Raw genomic sequence first — 19,216 nt, 5'->3', positions numbered from 1 at the left:
TCCGGGACATACTAAATTAACTCAATTTTACTCGTGTTACGTGAAACTGTTTACTACAGTAAAAAAAAATCATGTCGATGAAATAACTAGAAGAAATCTTTGTTTTTTTACTAACACTACCACAGAAACTATCAACCAAGCTAGCTGAAATTTGTCGAGGCTTGAAATAAAAAAAAATTATTTTAATATTATGTTGCCATTTTTACGAAAAACATATGTAGAACGACTATAAACCGACCGAACTCTTTTAAGGAACCAAGGGATCTGAAAAATTATTGGATGACAAGATTATGTTTAGAAATATTTTAATAGTTAAAAAAGGGATTTTGAATTAGAATAAATTGTTACAAATTTAAACCATTATTAAAAAGTTACGCACAATCTATTTTTTTTTTCTAGGGTAATAAAATATATAAAAAAAAATGTAAAACAATAGTTTTATTTTTACCGAATAAAAGTCTACAAACATAACTAATCAACTTTCAATATTATTTCAAATAAAGGAAAATATAAATTTATTAAATATATTGAGGCTAATAACAATTTTACTTTTTATTATTATTAATGCTTCCAGTTACATAACTAAATTCGCATGTGACAGAGGCATTAAACATAATGTTTATTGCTGTACAATTTACCACTAAGCAATGAAATATTAAAAAAAAGAAGAAATTACGTAACTAATACTTCAATTAAACAGGAATGGGGATACTACTGAACACATTACAAAACTTTCACGCATTATCTAATAAAATGAAAAGAAAAGCAGAATAACGTATATGAATATTACAAATAATTTAGTTCATAATATTTTTTTTCTAATTACTTGATAAGTATAAATCATTCAAAAATTTAAACTGAAATGTAAAGAATTATTAAAAATATTATATTTAATGTCAAACTAGAAAAAAAAGTAATTATATTTTCATAAATTAACTAACCTACGTTTTTATACATTCAAATTTAATTAATTAGTTAAAATTAGATATTACTAATTAAGTATAGTCCGCCATTTAAAAAAATATTTGAGGTTTTTCTGCGTTATCAATATCAGTAACACAAATAAACTTTATTCGTAAAATAACTGAATGAGTTTATGATAATTACATTTTTTAAGTTTTTAGTTTAAACTAGCAGAATTTAAGATTACTATAAAACATGGAAAAAAATATTTAATAGTAATTTCCTTTTGTTTATTAAAGTGCCAGCAAAATTAATTAAGCTGGTGAACAAATATTTAACATCAAATACAAAAAAAAAAAAAAATCAAAAAGACAAGTGCATGCATCAAAATACTTAAAGCAAAATAATCTCTTATTTATAATAAAATTAAGGGAATGTATATTTTAAAAATTAATTAATTAAAAAAAAATAATAATAATTTAGAAAGAAATTTCGATAATTTTTTTTACAATGTAAAAACATGTTGCACAAATTCATAGCGGTTTTTTTAAATTATAAATTGTTGAATCAACTTATATGAAATCAATATTCTTACAGGAAATCATACTACGGTACTACTCATTGCATTACATCTTTAATGGCCAGTTTAAGGAAGGCTTAATATAATTTATTTCATAACTACCAGAAAAATCGAAGGTGTTATTTAATTTTCTAATATTTTATTTTTTCCGTTTCATTATAAAATTTCACTTCATTATTGTCTTCAAAAAACTGAAGGAAAACGAAGGCAAATTAGCCATATTTTTACTACTTTCAAACCTATCTAGAATAATACATCCTTGTGAAACGTGCAAAAGATTTATTTTAATATATTATACAACCGGATCTCATCCAGTTTCGACCAACGATTTTTCAGGTACCTGCCACTTTTCAAGTAATAGCTATTTTTGAGTCAGGAATAGCTATTTTAAAATGGTATTTCCTACTTATAAACTGAGAAAGAAAATGCGTACATTTAATCAAAACAACATTATTAAATCTCAGATGAATTTATATTGATATACAATTTCGCGCTGTTGTGGACGCGGAATAACTCTCGCAAGAAAACTATTAGCCGGCACAGTGTCTTATTAGCAACATTCAATAACATTTAGGGAAGTTCTTTATAGTACTCTAATCTTCTACAATTTATATATAAATTGATTAAAATTTATTTACACGTTTTTTTTACGGTGTAAGTACACACCAAGAAAGGATTTTTTAAATTCCCAATTTAAAGGGTGAAAATGGAGTAATAATGAATTTTTTTTAAAATTTCTCTGCAAAAAAAATGAAGACAACTTGATTTTTGGAATGTGTAATCTTCATGTGAATATCTTACAATAGATTTCTTTTTTTCAAAATTCAACCTTGAAAGGGGTAAAGAAACGTAAAAATATTTTGGACAATGATTGCAAATTTTCCCATTTCCGACTAAACTAAAAGAAATATTCACTAGATTTGGGCTGGTAAATACTCTTCGGATAAATAAATATCTAAAAACCATTTTCGGGTTTTCTGAATTTCGATTTTTTAAGCTGTAAGACAGTGTACGGCGCGCGGAGGCTCAACAAACACAGCCAATGTCACTGTTACTGTACGTGCGACGGGACCTGCCTCCTGCTAGGGACTACAACTGCCTCTGGTTAGTTAACCAAAAAACATAAAATTAAAAAAAAAAAACTGATCGCAACGGGAAACGTTAAGTAACCATACAGGACGGGTGAAGCGGCGACGGAGATATCAGCCAATAATTCTCTTTTCACCTTTTATCCCCCCTCCCTCGTATTAATTATTACAGTACTATAAAAATGTTTTTATCAAGTTATTAAATCGAACACACAGAACATTAAAAATTTGGTTACGTTTCACATGGACAAAAAGTCATAATAGGTTATAAAAGTAATCAAAGTGATACTTTTCTTCAGTTTTTCCTCATTGATGACAAAAATATCAATAACGAAATAAAACCTACAATTTACTGAAAAACTAATTAGGGATACGAAAAGACTACCTGTAACTTTTAAAAATTATTATGACGCGCTGTTAAATTTCAAGCAAACTAGCGCACAATAAAATTTAAGAAAGTCAATTAAAATAATCACAAACAAATGGAAAGAATTACGTGCTACATATTTACTTGTAGCATCCCGTAAAATGGTATAAATAACCTAGGATCTAACAAATGACAACCTATAATATAATGCTGCCATTAAAATTTTTTCCTGCAACCAGATAAAAAGCAGGCAAATACAATTATCTTAACAAAATATGCCTACATAAAAATAAAAATATCAATGTTTGAGAAAATATAATAAGCGATTAAATTAAAACTAACATTAAGATACGAGATGACAAACTTTCATCGTTTAACAATACCACATACTACGTTGACAATACCTAAAAATGATTGTCATTTAACACAAGACAATTTTCTGTTCCGATTTATTTGTATAAAAGTAAGGATTAAAACAATCAGAAGTTAAAATGCTTTAAATTAAAAATTAAAAAATGTTATCCAAAGAAATATTAGTTACACAAAATAAAACATATATTTAAAAGTGCTACAGTCGTGCAACTACTTAAAATATAAAATCATTAAAAAAAAAAAACAAAACACATAACATGCATTTCGCATATCACTTCAACGTGCCGTAAAAAAAAAATTATTTAAAACCAGAACATGACAAAAAAATGTATTTCATTCGCAAAATACATACTTGTAATGATCTCCAAATCCTAAGGTTACTCTACAAAACAAAAATAATTATGTATTAAATTAAAATAACTTACAGAAATATTCCCAATAAAAATAATGTACAAATTAAAAATGTTATACACTTTAAAAATTACAGTTTTACACAGTTTTTCTTTTTTTTACATTTGCACTTAAATCTGCGCACTTATACTTGCAAAGATTAAGACTGCATTACATAACAATACAATCTATTACAAGGAATCTAAGAGAATGAAAATATTAACAGGATATAACTTAACAGACCATGTATGGATGACTAACAAATGAATGGAACAAGATTCATTCCACGTATTGTTAATATTAACATAAATTATTAATTTTCAAGTTACATAATTTTGCCACTGATTTAAAAAAAAAATAATAATAACAATTGTGCAAACAATATATTGAACAAATAAAATTCTATGTAAATTTATAATTAAGTAAAGTATAAATAAACAAATACACAAACACACACACACACACACACACACACATTCTATTTTTTTATTCTCTTGGTAATTTGTAAATAATGCGTTTGTTTCAGACAAAAGATTAATTTATAATTGGTGGGAAGTGACTTAATTCATTCTATTATACGATATTGGTTTTAAAATTTTTGTTAATTACTTCTTCTCAAGAATATAAATATAAGTATATATAGTATAAAATTAATAAACACAACACTTAAAAAAACAATAACGATTAATAGCAACAGATCTACAATTGTAAGGAATCTACTTGTATTATTTAAACCAGAAAGAAATTTAGTAGCGTCACCGAGTCATCCACCTTGTAATAATAAATAAAGACATTTGCTTTTCATCAATTTATTTTATTAATTCATAACCCTTAATTTGTAACAAAACCAAACCAGCACAATAACTACCAAATCTTTTCTACTTGTAGTTTTGGAGATATCAAGTCTTCGTAAAAATCATTAAGAAAAAAAGATTAAATAAAACAGTTAGCGATTGTGATTCGGTAAATCAATTTAAATCATTATGACGAATAACTTTTCCAAAATTAAGAACAATTCGGTTTAAGGTTTTATCGAGTCGTAATCACCAAAAGATTTTTAGAATAAAATTTGTGAATACGAATTACTTTATTCGGATTCAGCTACAACACTCCCAAATAAAATATCTAAAAAATATTAAAAAGCACTGAGCAAACCAAATTGTTACAAGTACATTACGGAAATCTGATAGTCCATTTCGAAGATACCAGTTGTCATAGCTGACCGCACATCGCATTAATCGGATCATAGAGGGAACCTTGTTGTCTTGATGATACTCTAATATTATGATAAATAAAGAAAAAGTGGTAACATCTTACATAAATAAATTTTGTACACAAAATAAAAATTTAATGCAATTTGTGTTTAACTATGGCAGCACAAATGTTAATGCTATAATATTTAACTACAAAAAATCTACATACCGTTATCGTCAGGAATATTTTTGATACAATGTTGTTTATCCCATCGCTCTAATGACAAAAAATAATTCTATTTAAAAAATTATTTTATCTATGTTGCCTTGTGGTTAGATAGATTATTATTATTATTCCTAATGTGTACATTGCAATTTGTTCAACCAGTGAACAATAAGCAACCTCCGATGGTCCTATGAGGATATAAATTTCGTACAAATGCCCATCTCCCACTGGCGGAAAGACTTCAGAACCTCGCGGAATCAGGCAGCGTGAATGGAACACCACGACTAAGGAAAGGTCTTTGTATAATTTTATACAAGACTCGGGGGGAAAATGAAGATGGTTGTGGGAAAAATGTCAGTAAATCCAATGGTCCTGTGAGATGAAGATGATATGTATTATGTGGAAATGAGGTGTAAGGTCTTTGTTCTCAAGCCGACCATTCTTGAAATGTATGGTTACCTGAACCCAGCCGTCAAAATACACCGATATCCACTTTCAAATATACAAATCCGTACAAAAGCAACTAACTTTTTCTAAGATTTGATGCTCAGAACCTTCGATTTCGAAAATCAACTGTTAAACAAGTGATTCTACGTCGACGAGTTTACCACTAGTTCACTATTTTCTAACAAACAGTTTAAACAATAGTTTATAAATAAAGAGATGACTCTGGTGATATACCCAATACATAAATAAACAAAAGGAAAAAATGTTAAAAAAATATGGATTTTAGTTAGTAATTGAATCTAAATAGTACCGCACCAACAGTAAAAAAAAGAGAAAAAATGCAAACGAAGTTGTTACAGTATTTATATAAAAACAACAGTTGATGGAATTAAAGTATAAAAATGATTTTCCGCTCATTCTACCGGAAACAGAAACGATATTGAAACCGTTAACAAGGCACTATCAATCGGTCTAATGATCCTAGAATTTCCCGTTAAATATAAAAAAAAAGCCAAACGACTATTTAGTTAAATGAAATGTATAAGCTTTAATTAAGTATAATATATAAATTTGTTGAAATAAAATTAAAAGTGTAAATTTATTAGGCTGACTTATACATTTCTATTCCAAAGGCCGTTTCTATTCCATAAATTACCAATTCATAAGCCGTACAAAGTAAACATCATAAAACAAATTTAGAATCTTAAAACCTACGGAAAATAACTTTTAATTCCAAAAATTAAATTAATTATTCTAAGTAAAGAAACAAAGGTTATATGGGGGCTTTAATCCTTGATACAACAGTGCCTTTCGCAAGCAAATAAGCACGTATATTCCGAAGTTATTCTAGCATTATTAAACAGAAAAATATTTGGTGGGTTTTTAAAGTTTGAGATGTTATAACAAATCAAAGAAAAAGGAGCTTGTAACAAATTCCAATAAGGAGTAGTTTAGCATGTCAGATATTAGAAGTAAAGTTCAGTTATTTCTTTACTGGTTCATTATTATTTGATAATGAATTGGAAAAATAAAATTTAGCAAATATGATATACGAATTAAATAAAAACCAAAGGCGAGCAGTGAACAAATTAAGTGACTGAAGAATATTGAAATTCAACTTATATAAAATCTCTTACACTTAAATGTACTAGTAACCATTTGTGCACTTGCTATTTTCATCATTAGTAACAACTACACCAAGATACATGAATTTCGTAATCAGAAAAATATACCATGCTCATTAGAAAAATATATTTCTGATTTGTATATTTTTTATTTGATTTTTCTCGGAAGTTAAACAGGTAATTAAACCCCGAGTTAGGTTTTTCCTGTGAAAAAGGATTACGTTTCTATATAAACTTAATAAAAAAATGGACAGAGCGTAAAAAAAAAATTGGTTGCTAGGGGGCACAAATGTCAGATATTTTAGCATACATAAAAAAGATTTTTATGAAGTAGTAATCCCATTAAAAAGTAGCAGCAACACTAAAAGCTTTTTAACCGTATTTTAAGGTTATAATTTATTCATTTACATTTTTATAAATTAAATTAAAAATAATCTGCCTAGCATTTATCAACCGATTATTAAATAAGAATCGATACAACCTTTGAGAAATGAAATGACATCTTTTTTTCATAAAAATGCCAGGGGAAAGGAAACGAAACAAAGATATTTTAATTACTCTTAACAACAACAACGACGGAAACATATCAACAAATGAAAAAGATACGTGTCGTACCACCTGAGGGCATGCAGCATTCTAGTTTCTCTAATCTTAAGAATTCCACTATGAGAGATAGTAAAACAGAATTATTCCTTTCTCAACAAAAAATAATATAAATAGTAATAATGAGGCAAACTATCGTAATAATTATTTTTAAAAAAATAATAACGGATTGTCCTAGTTTAGTAACATAATTATAATGTACTAAAAATAAATGATGGTCAGCAGAAATGAGTAGAATACAATCCTTAACTTTATCCGCGTGAGATTTCAATTTATCTTTAATAAACTGTTTAATAAAAAGAATTGTACAGTAGGTAATAAACTGATTATCTGTAATCTGCTCTTATTTTCTAAGTGATAAATATAAATGTTCTGCTTATAACATTTATAATGAAGTTCTTTGTAATAAGAATTCTAAATGAAGGAATAGCAGTTGTTCATTGGCGTTCCTTTTTGAATTTCTATTTAAGTATAGATTTATGTATATTACAAATTCTTACTGATGTTGGCGTATTATTATAAAATGGGATTTCACTAATTTATACAAATTTTAGTGATTTATAATTTGGATGCTATGGAAATTCCTTGAAATTTTTTTTAGTGATGAGTCTGTTGAATTTGATAAATAATCAAGATAAAAATAGAACAGGATGAGTGATTATGTATTTATAAAGAATTTGGATTGAAATTATTGAAATATTCAATTTTGTTTGCTTATTGTTCCCTCACAGTTGATCTCTATGTACCCTAAATGGTCTGAGAACAGTTCTTTTTTTACATTAGGATTTTTTTGTGAACCGAAAAAAGTTTGATTTTCTTTTCTAAAATTCAATATGATTGCCGAAATTAATAATTTAATTTGTTCCGTTTATTCATACATGAATTTTCTGAGTTCGTTGTCTTTATAGATTTTTTCTGAGACGTACCGCCGACTCTGATACGGGAAAGTTAAATATTTACACGATATACTTGTTTCTCTATGCAGAGTAAAGGACGCACAAAATGTTTTTATTACCGTTTATCTTTGTTCGAAATTTCTTTTGTTGCTCTTCAGGAATAGATATTCTTAGAAATAATTCTTTACTCACATTCGCAGAATTTAAATCTATCACGATATCGCTCACAAATGTTGCTGTCTGCTATCGAGTTTTGTCATAACGGACTGATCATATGTAGGCAAATGGTTTTAATTGTGGTATCCGTACTATTTTTAGAAGGTTTATCTGATTTTTGAGTCTTATCACACATATGGGTTCTTAAAGATAAAATTCCAGTAATAGAAAACACCGCTCTCCCCAAAAGTATTGTGTTCAACAAGATGAGTTAATTTAGTACAGAAATGTTTTGTTTTGTAAAAATTCAGTAAATTTGGTAATTAAGAAAATTTTCTATCGTTAGAAGGTAAAAAATAGGTTTTATGCAAGGTCTGTTATTACACTGAAATGCAAGCATAATTTAAATATAAGTATATATTTAATATAATAATATTGTATAAAGTTTCCAGCGAAAAATAATAACAAAATTCAAGAATTATGATGTTTTATAAAACGAATCAATATTAGAAGAGATTATTTTTAATCTATAAAACAGACATTGAATAAATTAGCCATTAAACAATAGTAGTTTTTTTTTTCACCAAAAAAAATTATAAATCTACTAACGAAAATAAAATTCAAAATTCAACTTGCAATAAAATTAATTATCATTAGCTAATAAAATAATTAATTTTTTTATTTTAAGAATAGTTTAAAATTTAAAAATAAATAAAAATGTTTCATCTAATTTCAGAAAATTTTCATAATGTACTACTAACGTATCTTCAATTGTATTTATGAAGAAATATCAGTTCACATTTATTTACGGATATTTTAAATACTAAGAAAAATAAACTTCAAAGAACCATAAAATCTATTTCAAGACCATCGTTGAAAAAAACGTTTAGCAGATATGTGAATATTGTTTCGTTGAAACGGGAACTATTCAGAATACTCAGCGGCAATCTCACAGAAAAAAATATAAATTGTCCCATACAAAACTAACTGCAAATGCCAACGAGGTATTTTATTTAAAATAATTTTAATAATAGCCAAATACCATGTAAATAGAAAAATAAATAAATCCAAGAATTATAAATAAATGTTATAATTTATCGTATAGAGATTTTTCTTACTCGTACAAAGTTGTGTTTTTTAATACTTTTTTTTACAAACTGTAGTTACGTGTTTTATAATCTGAAGAATGTTCCTAATTGTCGCGTGCAGATCGAATTGAGTTAAGAAAGGGAAATAACCTTAGATTTCATAATATTAAATAGAATTTAAAAGAAAACATTATTAAAATACCGTCGATGGAAACTAAACAATAGGCTAATCTGTTACGTTTAATCAATAACAAATCACTTATGCATTGCAAATACATTCATACATATATGATAATCAGATATAAATAATACATAAGGTAAATTAAATCTAATAATACTAGTTAGTCGTATTCTTAAATCAAGGTTTAACGTACAAGGTAAATTAAATTAAGTACGTACATGTTCTTTTTTTTAATTTTGGTTTTCAATCTCAGGAAAAAACACTTGTGGGGCAAATTGATTTATAAAATAAAATTTTTGTACTTATCACTCAGAAATGATTTTTTCATGACGTCTTTGTATTTAAATACAAATCGTCCCAAAGTGCATGTATTATTTCAATCATCACAGAAAAAGAATTTACAAAGGGGTTTTTTTAAATCCTTCTCTAAATTACGAGTATTAGTTGATGTCAAAGAACTACTAACAACTTTGAAATCGTAAATTTGAAACCGATTAAAAATTTTAAAAAAGTTTTTGAAATGAAGTTAATTGTTTATTTTAATTATTATAATTTAATGTTTAATTTTATTTAAAATACAGAAGGTCTACATAAAATGCTGTTATAAGAACGAAGCCTTCCACAAAAAAAATTAGTTAAAATAATAAAAGTAATAGAGCAGATGCTATAGAACACGAGCAGTTTCTAAAATGAGTTAATGTGAATTTCCTACCCTATGTTTTCCCATTAATTTTCTTGAAATTTCGGGCGAGAATAATTTTAATACTTGAATGTCACCCAAGTTATACAACAATAAGTTACAAAATCCAACATTAAACAATGATGATAAAAAAAGGAAAATATATTCAAACTGCCACCATTGAGCAAATAATTTTTCTCCGTAAAAAAAAAAAAAAAAAAAAAAAACACATTGAAATCAGGGCATTTAATACTAAGGCGAACCACGTTTTTAAAAATGTATACATTTTACGGGCCGAATAGAAATTCTAATCGATTTTTTGTGAAGCCGGTAAAAATGGGTTTTGAATCGACTCATTCAGGTAACATTAAAATAACAATTAATAGAACAAAAATGTAACGCGTAAATTTTCAGAAATTTCTCTAGGAAAATTTACTCAAATTCGTTGATAGAGACTTCCTTCTGGTGCATATATTTATATAAGCATATATTTAATATAATAAAATTGTATATTAATTATTAATATATATATAATATTATATGTTTTATATTATACATATATTTATATAATAAAATTGTAACTAACTATTAATTTAAAGGGAAAACTGAGGAAAAAATAACAACTTACAATGGTTTTTTTAATGAAAAAAATAAAATTGAAATTTATCCAAAAAATCAGTCAATCCTATTCTCAAAAGACGTTTTTTTTTAACCCTTTATTCTACATTTATCGAAAGTGTTTTAGCACATTTTCCTTCAGTAGTTGATGCTGTCAATATTATGGCCTCCTATCACTCACTCTACTTACAATTTCTAAGACTTGCAGTTTATATAACTTCATGCTTAGAAGGAAAGAATTACAGTATAAAAAAAAAATTGTTGATAACAATGAATATTTTTATATATGACACAATGAATTACTTCGCAAAATACAACTTCTTATTGTTTTACTATTCTTTTTCCCTTTTTCTTCTTTATAAAAAAATAAATAAGTAACATACTTACTTAAATAATGTCATTCTTCTTGTAATAAACAATTATCGTTATTGTCGAAGATATTGCGTTTATTTTTGTATTTATTTTTAATTTTGCTAATTCGTTCTGTATCTTCTGATCTTTTAACTGAAATTTATATATATATATATATATAGAGAGAGAGAGAGAGAAATACTTAAATACACTCATTCTATCGTAATCTGCATGATATTATGGGGATAACAGTTTAGATATTGAATTATTTCAGAAGAGGTGAGCAGAAGTAACATAATGATATAAAGACCGCATGTAGTAAAATGAACTAACAATATCCCTTAGTCTTTAAAAAAAAAAGAAAAAAAGATAGTAAAAAATTTTAATCTAATTAAAATTAAAATAGAAAATTACAACTAAAAAAGAAATTGTAAAAACTATTAAAATTGAGTTTTAAGCTAAGATGTGGAGGAAAGGTGTTTTAATACTGATAATTTATCGTATATTCTAGCGAAAGATAAGATAGATACATTAAATAAAGTTGTCTTATTAAGCATGAAGTAAGATCAGCCAAATAGCCGGTTCCATTCACTTCACTCAATTCGGATAGTAACAATCACCTTAAATCAGACATAAATAAAAGTGTAATAAATTTAACGGATAATAATACCAGTATTTATCTAATTCAGAAAGAACAGGAAATTACTGGTAAATAAGAAATAACAGATCAATCTAGCATTTACTACCTACACTATTACGTTTCACGCACCTCTATATCATTAACTAATATATATATATATATATCGAAAAATAATTTAATAATAAACAAATAAATATCTGACACAAACTCGTGACTGTAGAACGTGTCTATTTATTTCTGCATAAACAAAAATTAAATCAGTGTAAAATAAAAAGGATTGTTCTGGACAACAGATGCCAGTTTCCAAGGACCTATATTTACCTCCATTCTTATATTTCTTCTATACATCTAAAAATAATTATTGGTGAAAAATAGTAACACATTATACGGCCAAAACATTAACTCATTTCGAATCTAAAACTAAAAATAATCATTTACCTTCGCAACTAATAGAGAAATATAAAAAAAAAATTAAATCGGTAACGACACCCCCCCCCCCAAAAAAAAAAAAAAAACACAATAGGACATATTTTATTTAAAAATATTATCTTTATTAATCTCTTGGGTTAACCAATCAAATTAAATTCACTCACTACGTTTCACTTAGAATTCTCTAAACTTCCTCAGGTGACAATACGTAGAATTCTCTATGATGTGTATAGTCACCTGAGGAAGCTTAGAGAATTCAACTGAAACGTAGTGAATTTAATTTGATTGGTTAACCCAAGAGATTAATAAAAATAATATTTTTAAGTAAAACACGTCTTCTTATAATATTTAATTCCATCCAATCAAGAGGAAAATAAAATTAAATAAATTACATTTAACTTATTTTATATATATATAATATAATTAAAGAAGTTAAAATTTGGCTAGACCATAGTTCCTGACAAAATTAAGTGTTTAAACAATCCTATCATGCATTTTTGTAATGTAGAACTAAGATTGGAGGTCTACAAAATTCTACCTTTAAAAAAAATGTATTTTTATCTATTAAAATGAAATATCTGATAAAAGTAAATGAAAATTATGGTAAAATGTGGGAATGATAGGATAAAATGTTAATGTAATAAGATTTATATAGTAATATCAAAACAAAACTTTTTCTTTATTTTATGTTTCTTACTTTTCCGAAATTATTGGTATTGGTCAAAATTCATCCTTTAATTTTGGTAATTCTCGACATTTTGAAATCCAGGGCCAAAAAATATTGAGCCAAAAATCTCGATTTTATAATTCTGAATCTGTGTTCGCGTGTATAGTATGTTAATAAGGTACGATATATTTGGCTTTGATGAACAGACAAATTTAACCTACACTCTTGAAATTACATGTGGTTACCTGTATATTTAGAGAACTGAATAAATTGTATACTATCCGTATATAATTAGGGTGATTGAAAAGTTACTCGCTATTTGAAAATACTTATACTTTATTTATTAACGACAATTTTTACAGGAAATGGTACGAGTGGAAAGAGTTTTGCGTGTGGATTTGGGCACAAAATTTCGCTACCACCAGCTTCTCGAGCAGTCCAAGAATTGCGTTAAATGATTTCAGCAGGAACTATTGTGAAATGGAAGACATTACTTCTCGTATTCGCCTTTCAAGTTCTTCCAGTCTTTGGTTTGGTACAGTAAAATTGCTCCTTTAATCAGCCCCAAAGAAAAAAAGTCACAAGATGTTGTTAGGACTCCTGGCTGGCCACTCGTATGGAACACGACGATCCATTCATCTTCCGGAGCCAACAAAGTCAATTCGTCAAGGAGCAAATTAAAGTGGATACTCCTTTCACACAATACTCCAAATTTTGCTATTGCCGCTGGTCGAGATGGGTCATTGTGGTCTGTATGAGTGGCCAATAAGGAGCCATGACTTTATTTTCTTTGGGTTTGATTAAAGCAAGTCTACTGTACTAACCAAAGACTTTGGAAGAACCTGAACGGCGAATACGAGAAAATATATATATTCTATTCCAGAGTTCCTCCTGGTGAAATCAGATGACTTCCTGGTAGGCTCGAGAAGTTGACAGTGAAACGTTTTGCCCACAGATTCATGGTAAACGCTGTCCACTAGCATCCATTTCCAATAAAATGCATAGTTTTATATGGGGAGTAACTTTTCAATACTGTGTGTGTGTGTGTGTGTGTGTGTGTGTGTGTGTGTGTGTTTTAGTCGGAAGAATATACGGAGATATAATGTGTTGTTGTATCTCGAAGGAAACTGGAATGAAAATAATTCTTTAGTCCTGGGTTTTATCAAATAAAAAAAATAATGTAATTAAAAAAAAATAATAAGAGCATTCCAATCTAAAAATTTGGATCGTATAAGTTATTTTGACAGTTTTAAATTACAGAATTCAAATTTTTATACAAAACTATATATTTTAAATGACAACCTAACCAAGTTTATTAAACCGCTGGCAGTTATTAAGCTACCGACCTTCGTGGAGAAGTGGTAGCGTTTCATCCTTTCATCCGGAACGTCCCGGTGATGAATCCCGATCAGCCATAGCGATTTTCAAATCGTACTCCCATGTACAAGTTTCGAATTTATGAAGCAAATTATTCAATGAAAAGAAAGATAAATTGGCAAACACTAGAGTAAAAAACGTGAAACTGCAGTCGATAAAAATAATCATAAAAGCGACTCAAATCGGCATGAGGTAAACTATAAAAAATTTTATTTTTTCCTAAATGAGATCTACTACAAAGGTGGTAAACATTTTCAAGCCTTATCGGAGGGTTACATGATAATAAATCACTGTTATAAATATAATTTCTTTAGCAAGTTTTTAATCTTTTTATGTAAAAAAATATGAGTAATAATAATTTTAAGAATATTCCAAGGAAGGTTAAATTTTAGTTATATGCTAAAACCGGAAAATTTTAGTAATATCTGTGGTAACGTTTTTGAATTTTAAATCGATGTTTTGAAAAAAACTTTGCTCTTTATCAACAGCAAACAGATATCTCATGATGTAATGTAGTTTAAATCAGGCAAGAACTAAATTATACACGTAAATACACCCAAAAGTATTAATTTTTCTTTTGTACATTTTTTTTTTTTTTTTTTTTTGTAAATACAAAGACGTCTTTGTGCTACCTTTGGATTGGCTGGCAATCTAACCTAAAATTGTTTCATTGTATATAACACCTGTATCAACATTCGTTACACTATAAAATTGTACGGATACATTTATATCTGTAACACAGCCTCTGTTTTGCTTTTATTGATTGATGTTAAAATAAACAATAATATTAATAAATATTAATAAAAATAAAACAAACTTCAATAGATTAATAAAATCCACTTAAAAACTCTTTTAATTCTTTAAAATTTAGGTTTTTAGATCTTCACTAAATTAAACTTAGTAAACTGCTTAAAAGTTATTTGATTTTAATTTACTGCCTGCTTCTTAAAGTTTAAAGAAAAGTGAAAAAGTTTACCGAGAAGTTATTTTTCTTAATTAAAAAATTAAATTTAATTTTTTTTTTTTTAGTTTTTTGTATGTTTTTTAAATGTTTGTTTTACTAATCGAGTCCCGATATATTTTCAACAAATGGAGTCCGATAATGTAATTATATGGATAGGGACAATAATACAATCGGATAACTTAATCAATTTATATATACACATTCCAATCATTATGAAGTTCGTATTACCGCCAATAGATCATAAAACCATATTTTCAAGTTATATACATTTATTTTTGTAAGTGAAACCTATTATTTTTTTCATTGTCGATTTTGAAATCATTTTCAATCTCAGGCGAACAACTCTTTTTCATTAACAGCAATTTTGTATAGTTCTGTTAACTGAACCCTAAAGATTGGATTAAACCAGTAATACAAGCACTCAAATTCAGATAAAAATAAAATACGTTCAACTGAATCTGAAATAGGTTTAAAAAATGTCACAGAATATAAATAGCATATTATAAACAAGGAATATAATTTTTTGTTTTGTTTTACCGAATGATAAAATGAAGATTGAAAAACTATTATTAAAAAAAAAGAAAACCAACCAAATAATACATATAATCGTAGCATTAATTAATTGGAGCATATCTTTCAATAATTCCCGTTGTATAAAGTTTGAAAAGTATATGACTGTATTGTGCTCGGATATAATTCATTATTTCTCACATTTTCTTTACTTTACATCACTCTTGTCTTACGAATCTTTATTTTATATTCTCGATATCTGCACTCAATATTTGAGTCATCCAGTTTCAATAATGTACGACTTGATAAATTTTTTTTTTCTGGTGGGCTCAAACGTTTTATGACGAAAACTGAAATTTTCATCATAAAATTCAAAGGAAAATATTAATTTTAACTACATAGTTTGATCAAGTTTATTTTTGTTTTGCAGTATGGAAATTACGTAACACTTCATCTCTCTGCGACTGAACTTTCATTTTAAATCGATGAAATGTAATGAGCATTAAATGAGCGTGCTAACACGAAAAATTATTAGATATCAAACTTACGTAATTCAATTATTTAATCAATTTAGTCCTACATTAGTACAAATATAACATTAATACCCGGTAATGCTCTAAATTTCTTCTGAAGCATGCCTTTTAATATCATAATATAAATGATTACATCGGTTGCAAACCAAAATAAAAAAGTACAACACATCAGACGGCTTGTAAGTATTAAATTTAATACGGTAGCAGTACCATAAAGATCAGTATGTATAGAAAACATAGTAACATGACAGAAGTGATGCACTGGAAAGAGTCGGTCGTGGTAAAAGAATTCGCTACGCACAACTTCAGCCGTGGGTTTTACGGCTGAATCCCGTGACATCAAGAATAAAAGGATGTCGTCATACGAAACGTGTTTTCTCAGCGTATAGCATCTCTTAGTGCTGTATTAACCATGGATAAACAGATTTAATTACTGTTAACATGCAACAGTCATTGGCCATTTCATCTTTCAGGATCTTCATGGTTCCGCCTCCCGTTTTTTAGATTTTATCTTTTATAAAATAGTAAGATTCTTTCCCCGCCCTCATCTATCGTATACAATCAGCTCACTGCGTTTTTAAAAATTAATCGTTTTAGTTTCCCCATCCTACAGACATTGTTTACTCATGTTTAAGCCAAAACACGCTTGATTAGTTGAGAAATACGTGTAATTTTACATTATTTTTTTTTTAAGATGACATTTAATTAAAGAGAATAAAATTGAAAGTAATTATAAATGATAATAAAAAGTAAAATACATTTTTATTGTTTAATTTTACGAATAAAATTGTAATGTATTATTATTTCATAATTATTACAGTACAGTAAATGTTCAGTTAATTAAATATTTAGTAACCTCAGAGGAATGTCTTAGGCGATAAGTTTTTTTATATTTCTGTAATTTCAGATGGATAGCACCGAGTTTCATAAAACAGTTACCAATATAATTGTTTCAAAAGCGCAAATGATAGTACCATTAAATGATTTTCAAAAAAATAATAAGGCAGATGGTAGACGCCATTTTTCAAATCATAAGTGTTGGAAACTCATCAAGTATCCTAAACTGCTAGCAAACAGAGAATTTCATATACAAACAAATGTACAAGAATATTATATTTTCCTCACTGAATTGAGATAATTATATAATGTATAATTTCACAGAAGAAAATTGTAATAGATATGTTAGCGTCCAGTTTTCCCCGTCGGTTTAACAATATAAAGCAGTAGAAGTACAAGAGGCAAATATTAGGTTGCATTTCTCTGAAAGTAATCATTTTCACGATACAAAGAGTTCGTATGATAACCGAAGTAAACAGCTGGTTCGTTTCTGAGAGCTTATCGTACTGATATGAAACAATATATTACGCTCAGTGAAATAGGGAACTGGTAACTTCACTCCTGACTGACAGAGTAGTCAACCTTTTTATACCTACCGCCCACTTTTGTATCTGTTTGAGGTAATAGAACCGCCCACCGGTTCCACAGTAATGATGATTTATAAAGTAGGGAAGTAACTTTATTTATAAAGTTGAGTTACAGCAAGTTAAAGCATATAATAATAATTACTTAAATACATTATGGCGGATTTTCGCTAAGTTTGGCAGAATAAATCTTTATAAAACAACTTTGCAGCTAAATCTATCTTTGCTTTGTAGAAAGATGTTCTCGCAATCGACGACTTCATTGCCTCATTGGATAACATTTTATGACAATAAACACATTGGATATAGTTTATTTACAACTAATTCTATGAAACTCATCTCTGCCATATAGCAGCCACAAACGTATATATTTTTTTGAGACATGGGCTCACAATTTGTTTGAAACTGTAGGCACGTCCTCACTCACAAATCTGCGTACTGACCAGACCAGATGCGTAAGTTATTCTGGGACGAGGCTCTTTTGTTTTCGGTTGTACTAAAGCGCCATTTAGTTTCACTACGTAACGTGAACTAAACTTATGCGAGGGCGATACAAATAGTATATTTTCTGAAATTTTAATCGCGGGGAATTTTATGAAAACCTAATGAAAATGTTTTTTAATAAAGCTATGAACATTTTTAAAAAGTCAATTAAAATTTAAAAAAAAGGAAAGTGTTACAGTATCGGAGAAAACCCTTACTGACCACCATGAAAGCTGGAACGCCCACTAATGAGCGGTAGGGATCAGGTAGACAACCACTGCTCTACGTAATAAGTTTGGCTTTCTATTGCTGAGAATGGTTATGTCATATTTCGGAAGTGACTAACGTCAAGTCGCTTGTAATTATTGTCGGTTGACACGTTTAAAAACAATAATAATTTCAGACATATTGAAATATATTTATAAAAATCAATAAGGTTTATTCAATTATTAATATAATTGAAAACGTCCTTTAAAATAACAATATTACAAAAAAAAATTGTAAACCCCCTTAACGTCGATTTTGGCGTTATTCCTACATAAAAAACTTGTACCATCTTTGTTAAACTAATTTAATAAAAATTAAATCCTAAGTCTGTTTTAATGCAGTCGAATTGTTATATCAAATACCGTTTTTCCTAATACAATCATCTAGTAAATTAAAATAACAAGCATTTTCTAAAATAAGACTAACTGAAACAAAAGAACAACATAAAAACTATCATTCTATTTTCGAACAAACTCGGGATTAGAGAAATATATTTATGATCGAATATAAAATGATTCATTAATAAATTATAAAATAAACCTCCTGGCAATCGTGCAAGCTAAAGAAATTTATGATTATTATAAGAGCTTAAATATATTTCAGATAGGATTCTATTCAAAGAATAAAATACTGAAAAAGCAATTACAAAAAAAATTAAATAAA

General features: G+C 27.6%; 1 protein-coding gene across 4 annotated transcripts in view; it reads right to left on the bottom strand.

The window, feature by feature from the left end:
• Positions 1 to 19,216, bottom strand: part of spir (spire type actin nucleation factor) — a 713,663-nt gene that overhangs the window by 379,171 nt on the left and 315,276 nt on the right. For 3 of the 4 annotated variants that reach the window (XM_075355415.1, XM_075355416.1, XM_075355419.1), the window contains exon 6: positions 3,663 to 3,692. The exons of the other annotated variant lie outside the window; for it this stretch is intronic. In XM_075355415.1, coding sequence (XP_075211530.1) covers positions 3,663 to 3,692 — 30 coding nt within the window. The remainder of the gene's footprint in view (positions 1 to 3,662; positions 3,693 to 19,216) is intronic. 4 annotated transcript variants of the gene reach the window in all.

Source organism: Lycorma delicatula, chromosome 2 (genome assembly GCF_047948215.1).
Source record: "Lycorma delicatula isolate Av1 chromosome 2, ASM4794821v1, whole genome shotgun sequence".
Classification (NCBI taxonomy): domain Eukaryota; kingdom Metazoa; phylum Arthropoda; class Insecta; order Hemiptera; family Fulgoridae; genus Lycorma; species Lycorma delicatula.
The sequence above is the reverse complement of the archived record's forward strand: the minus strand, read 5'-3'. Positions and strand labels throughout refer to the sequence as shown.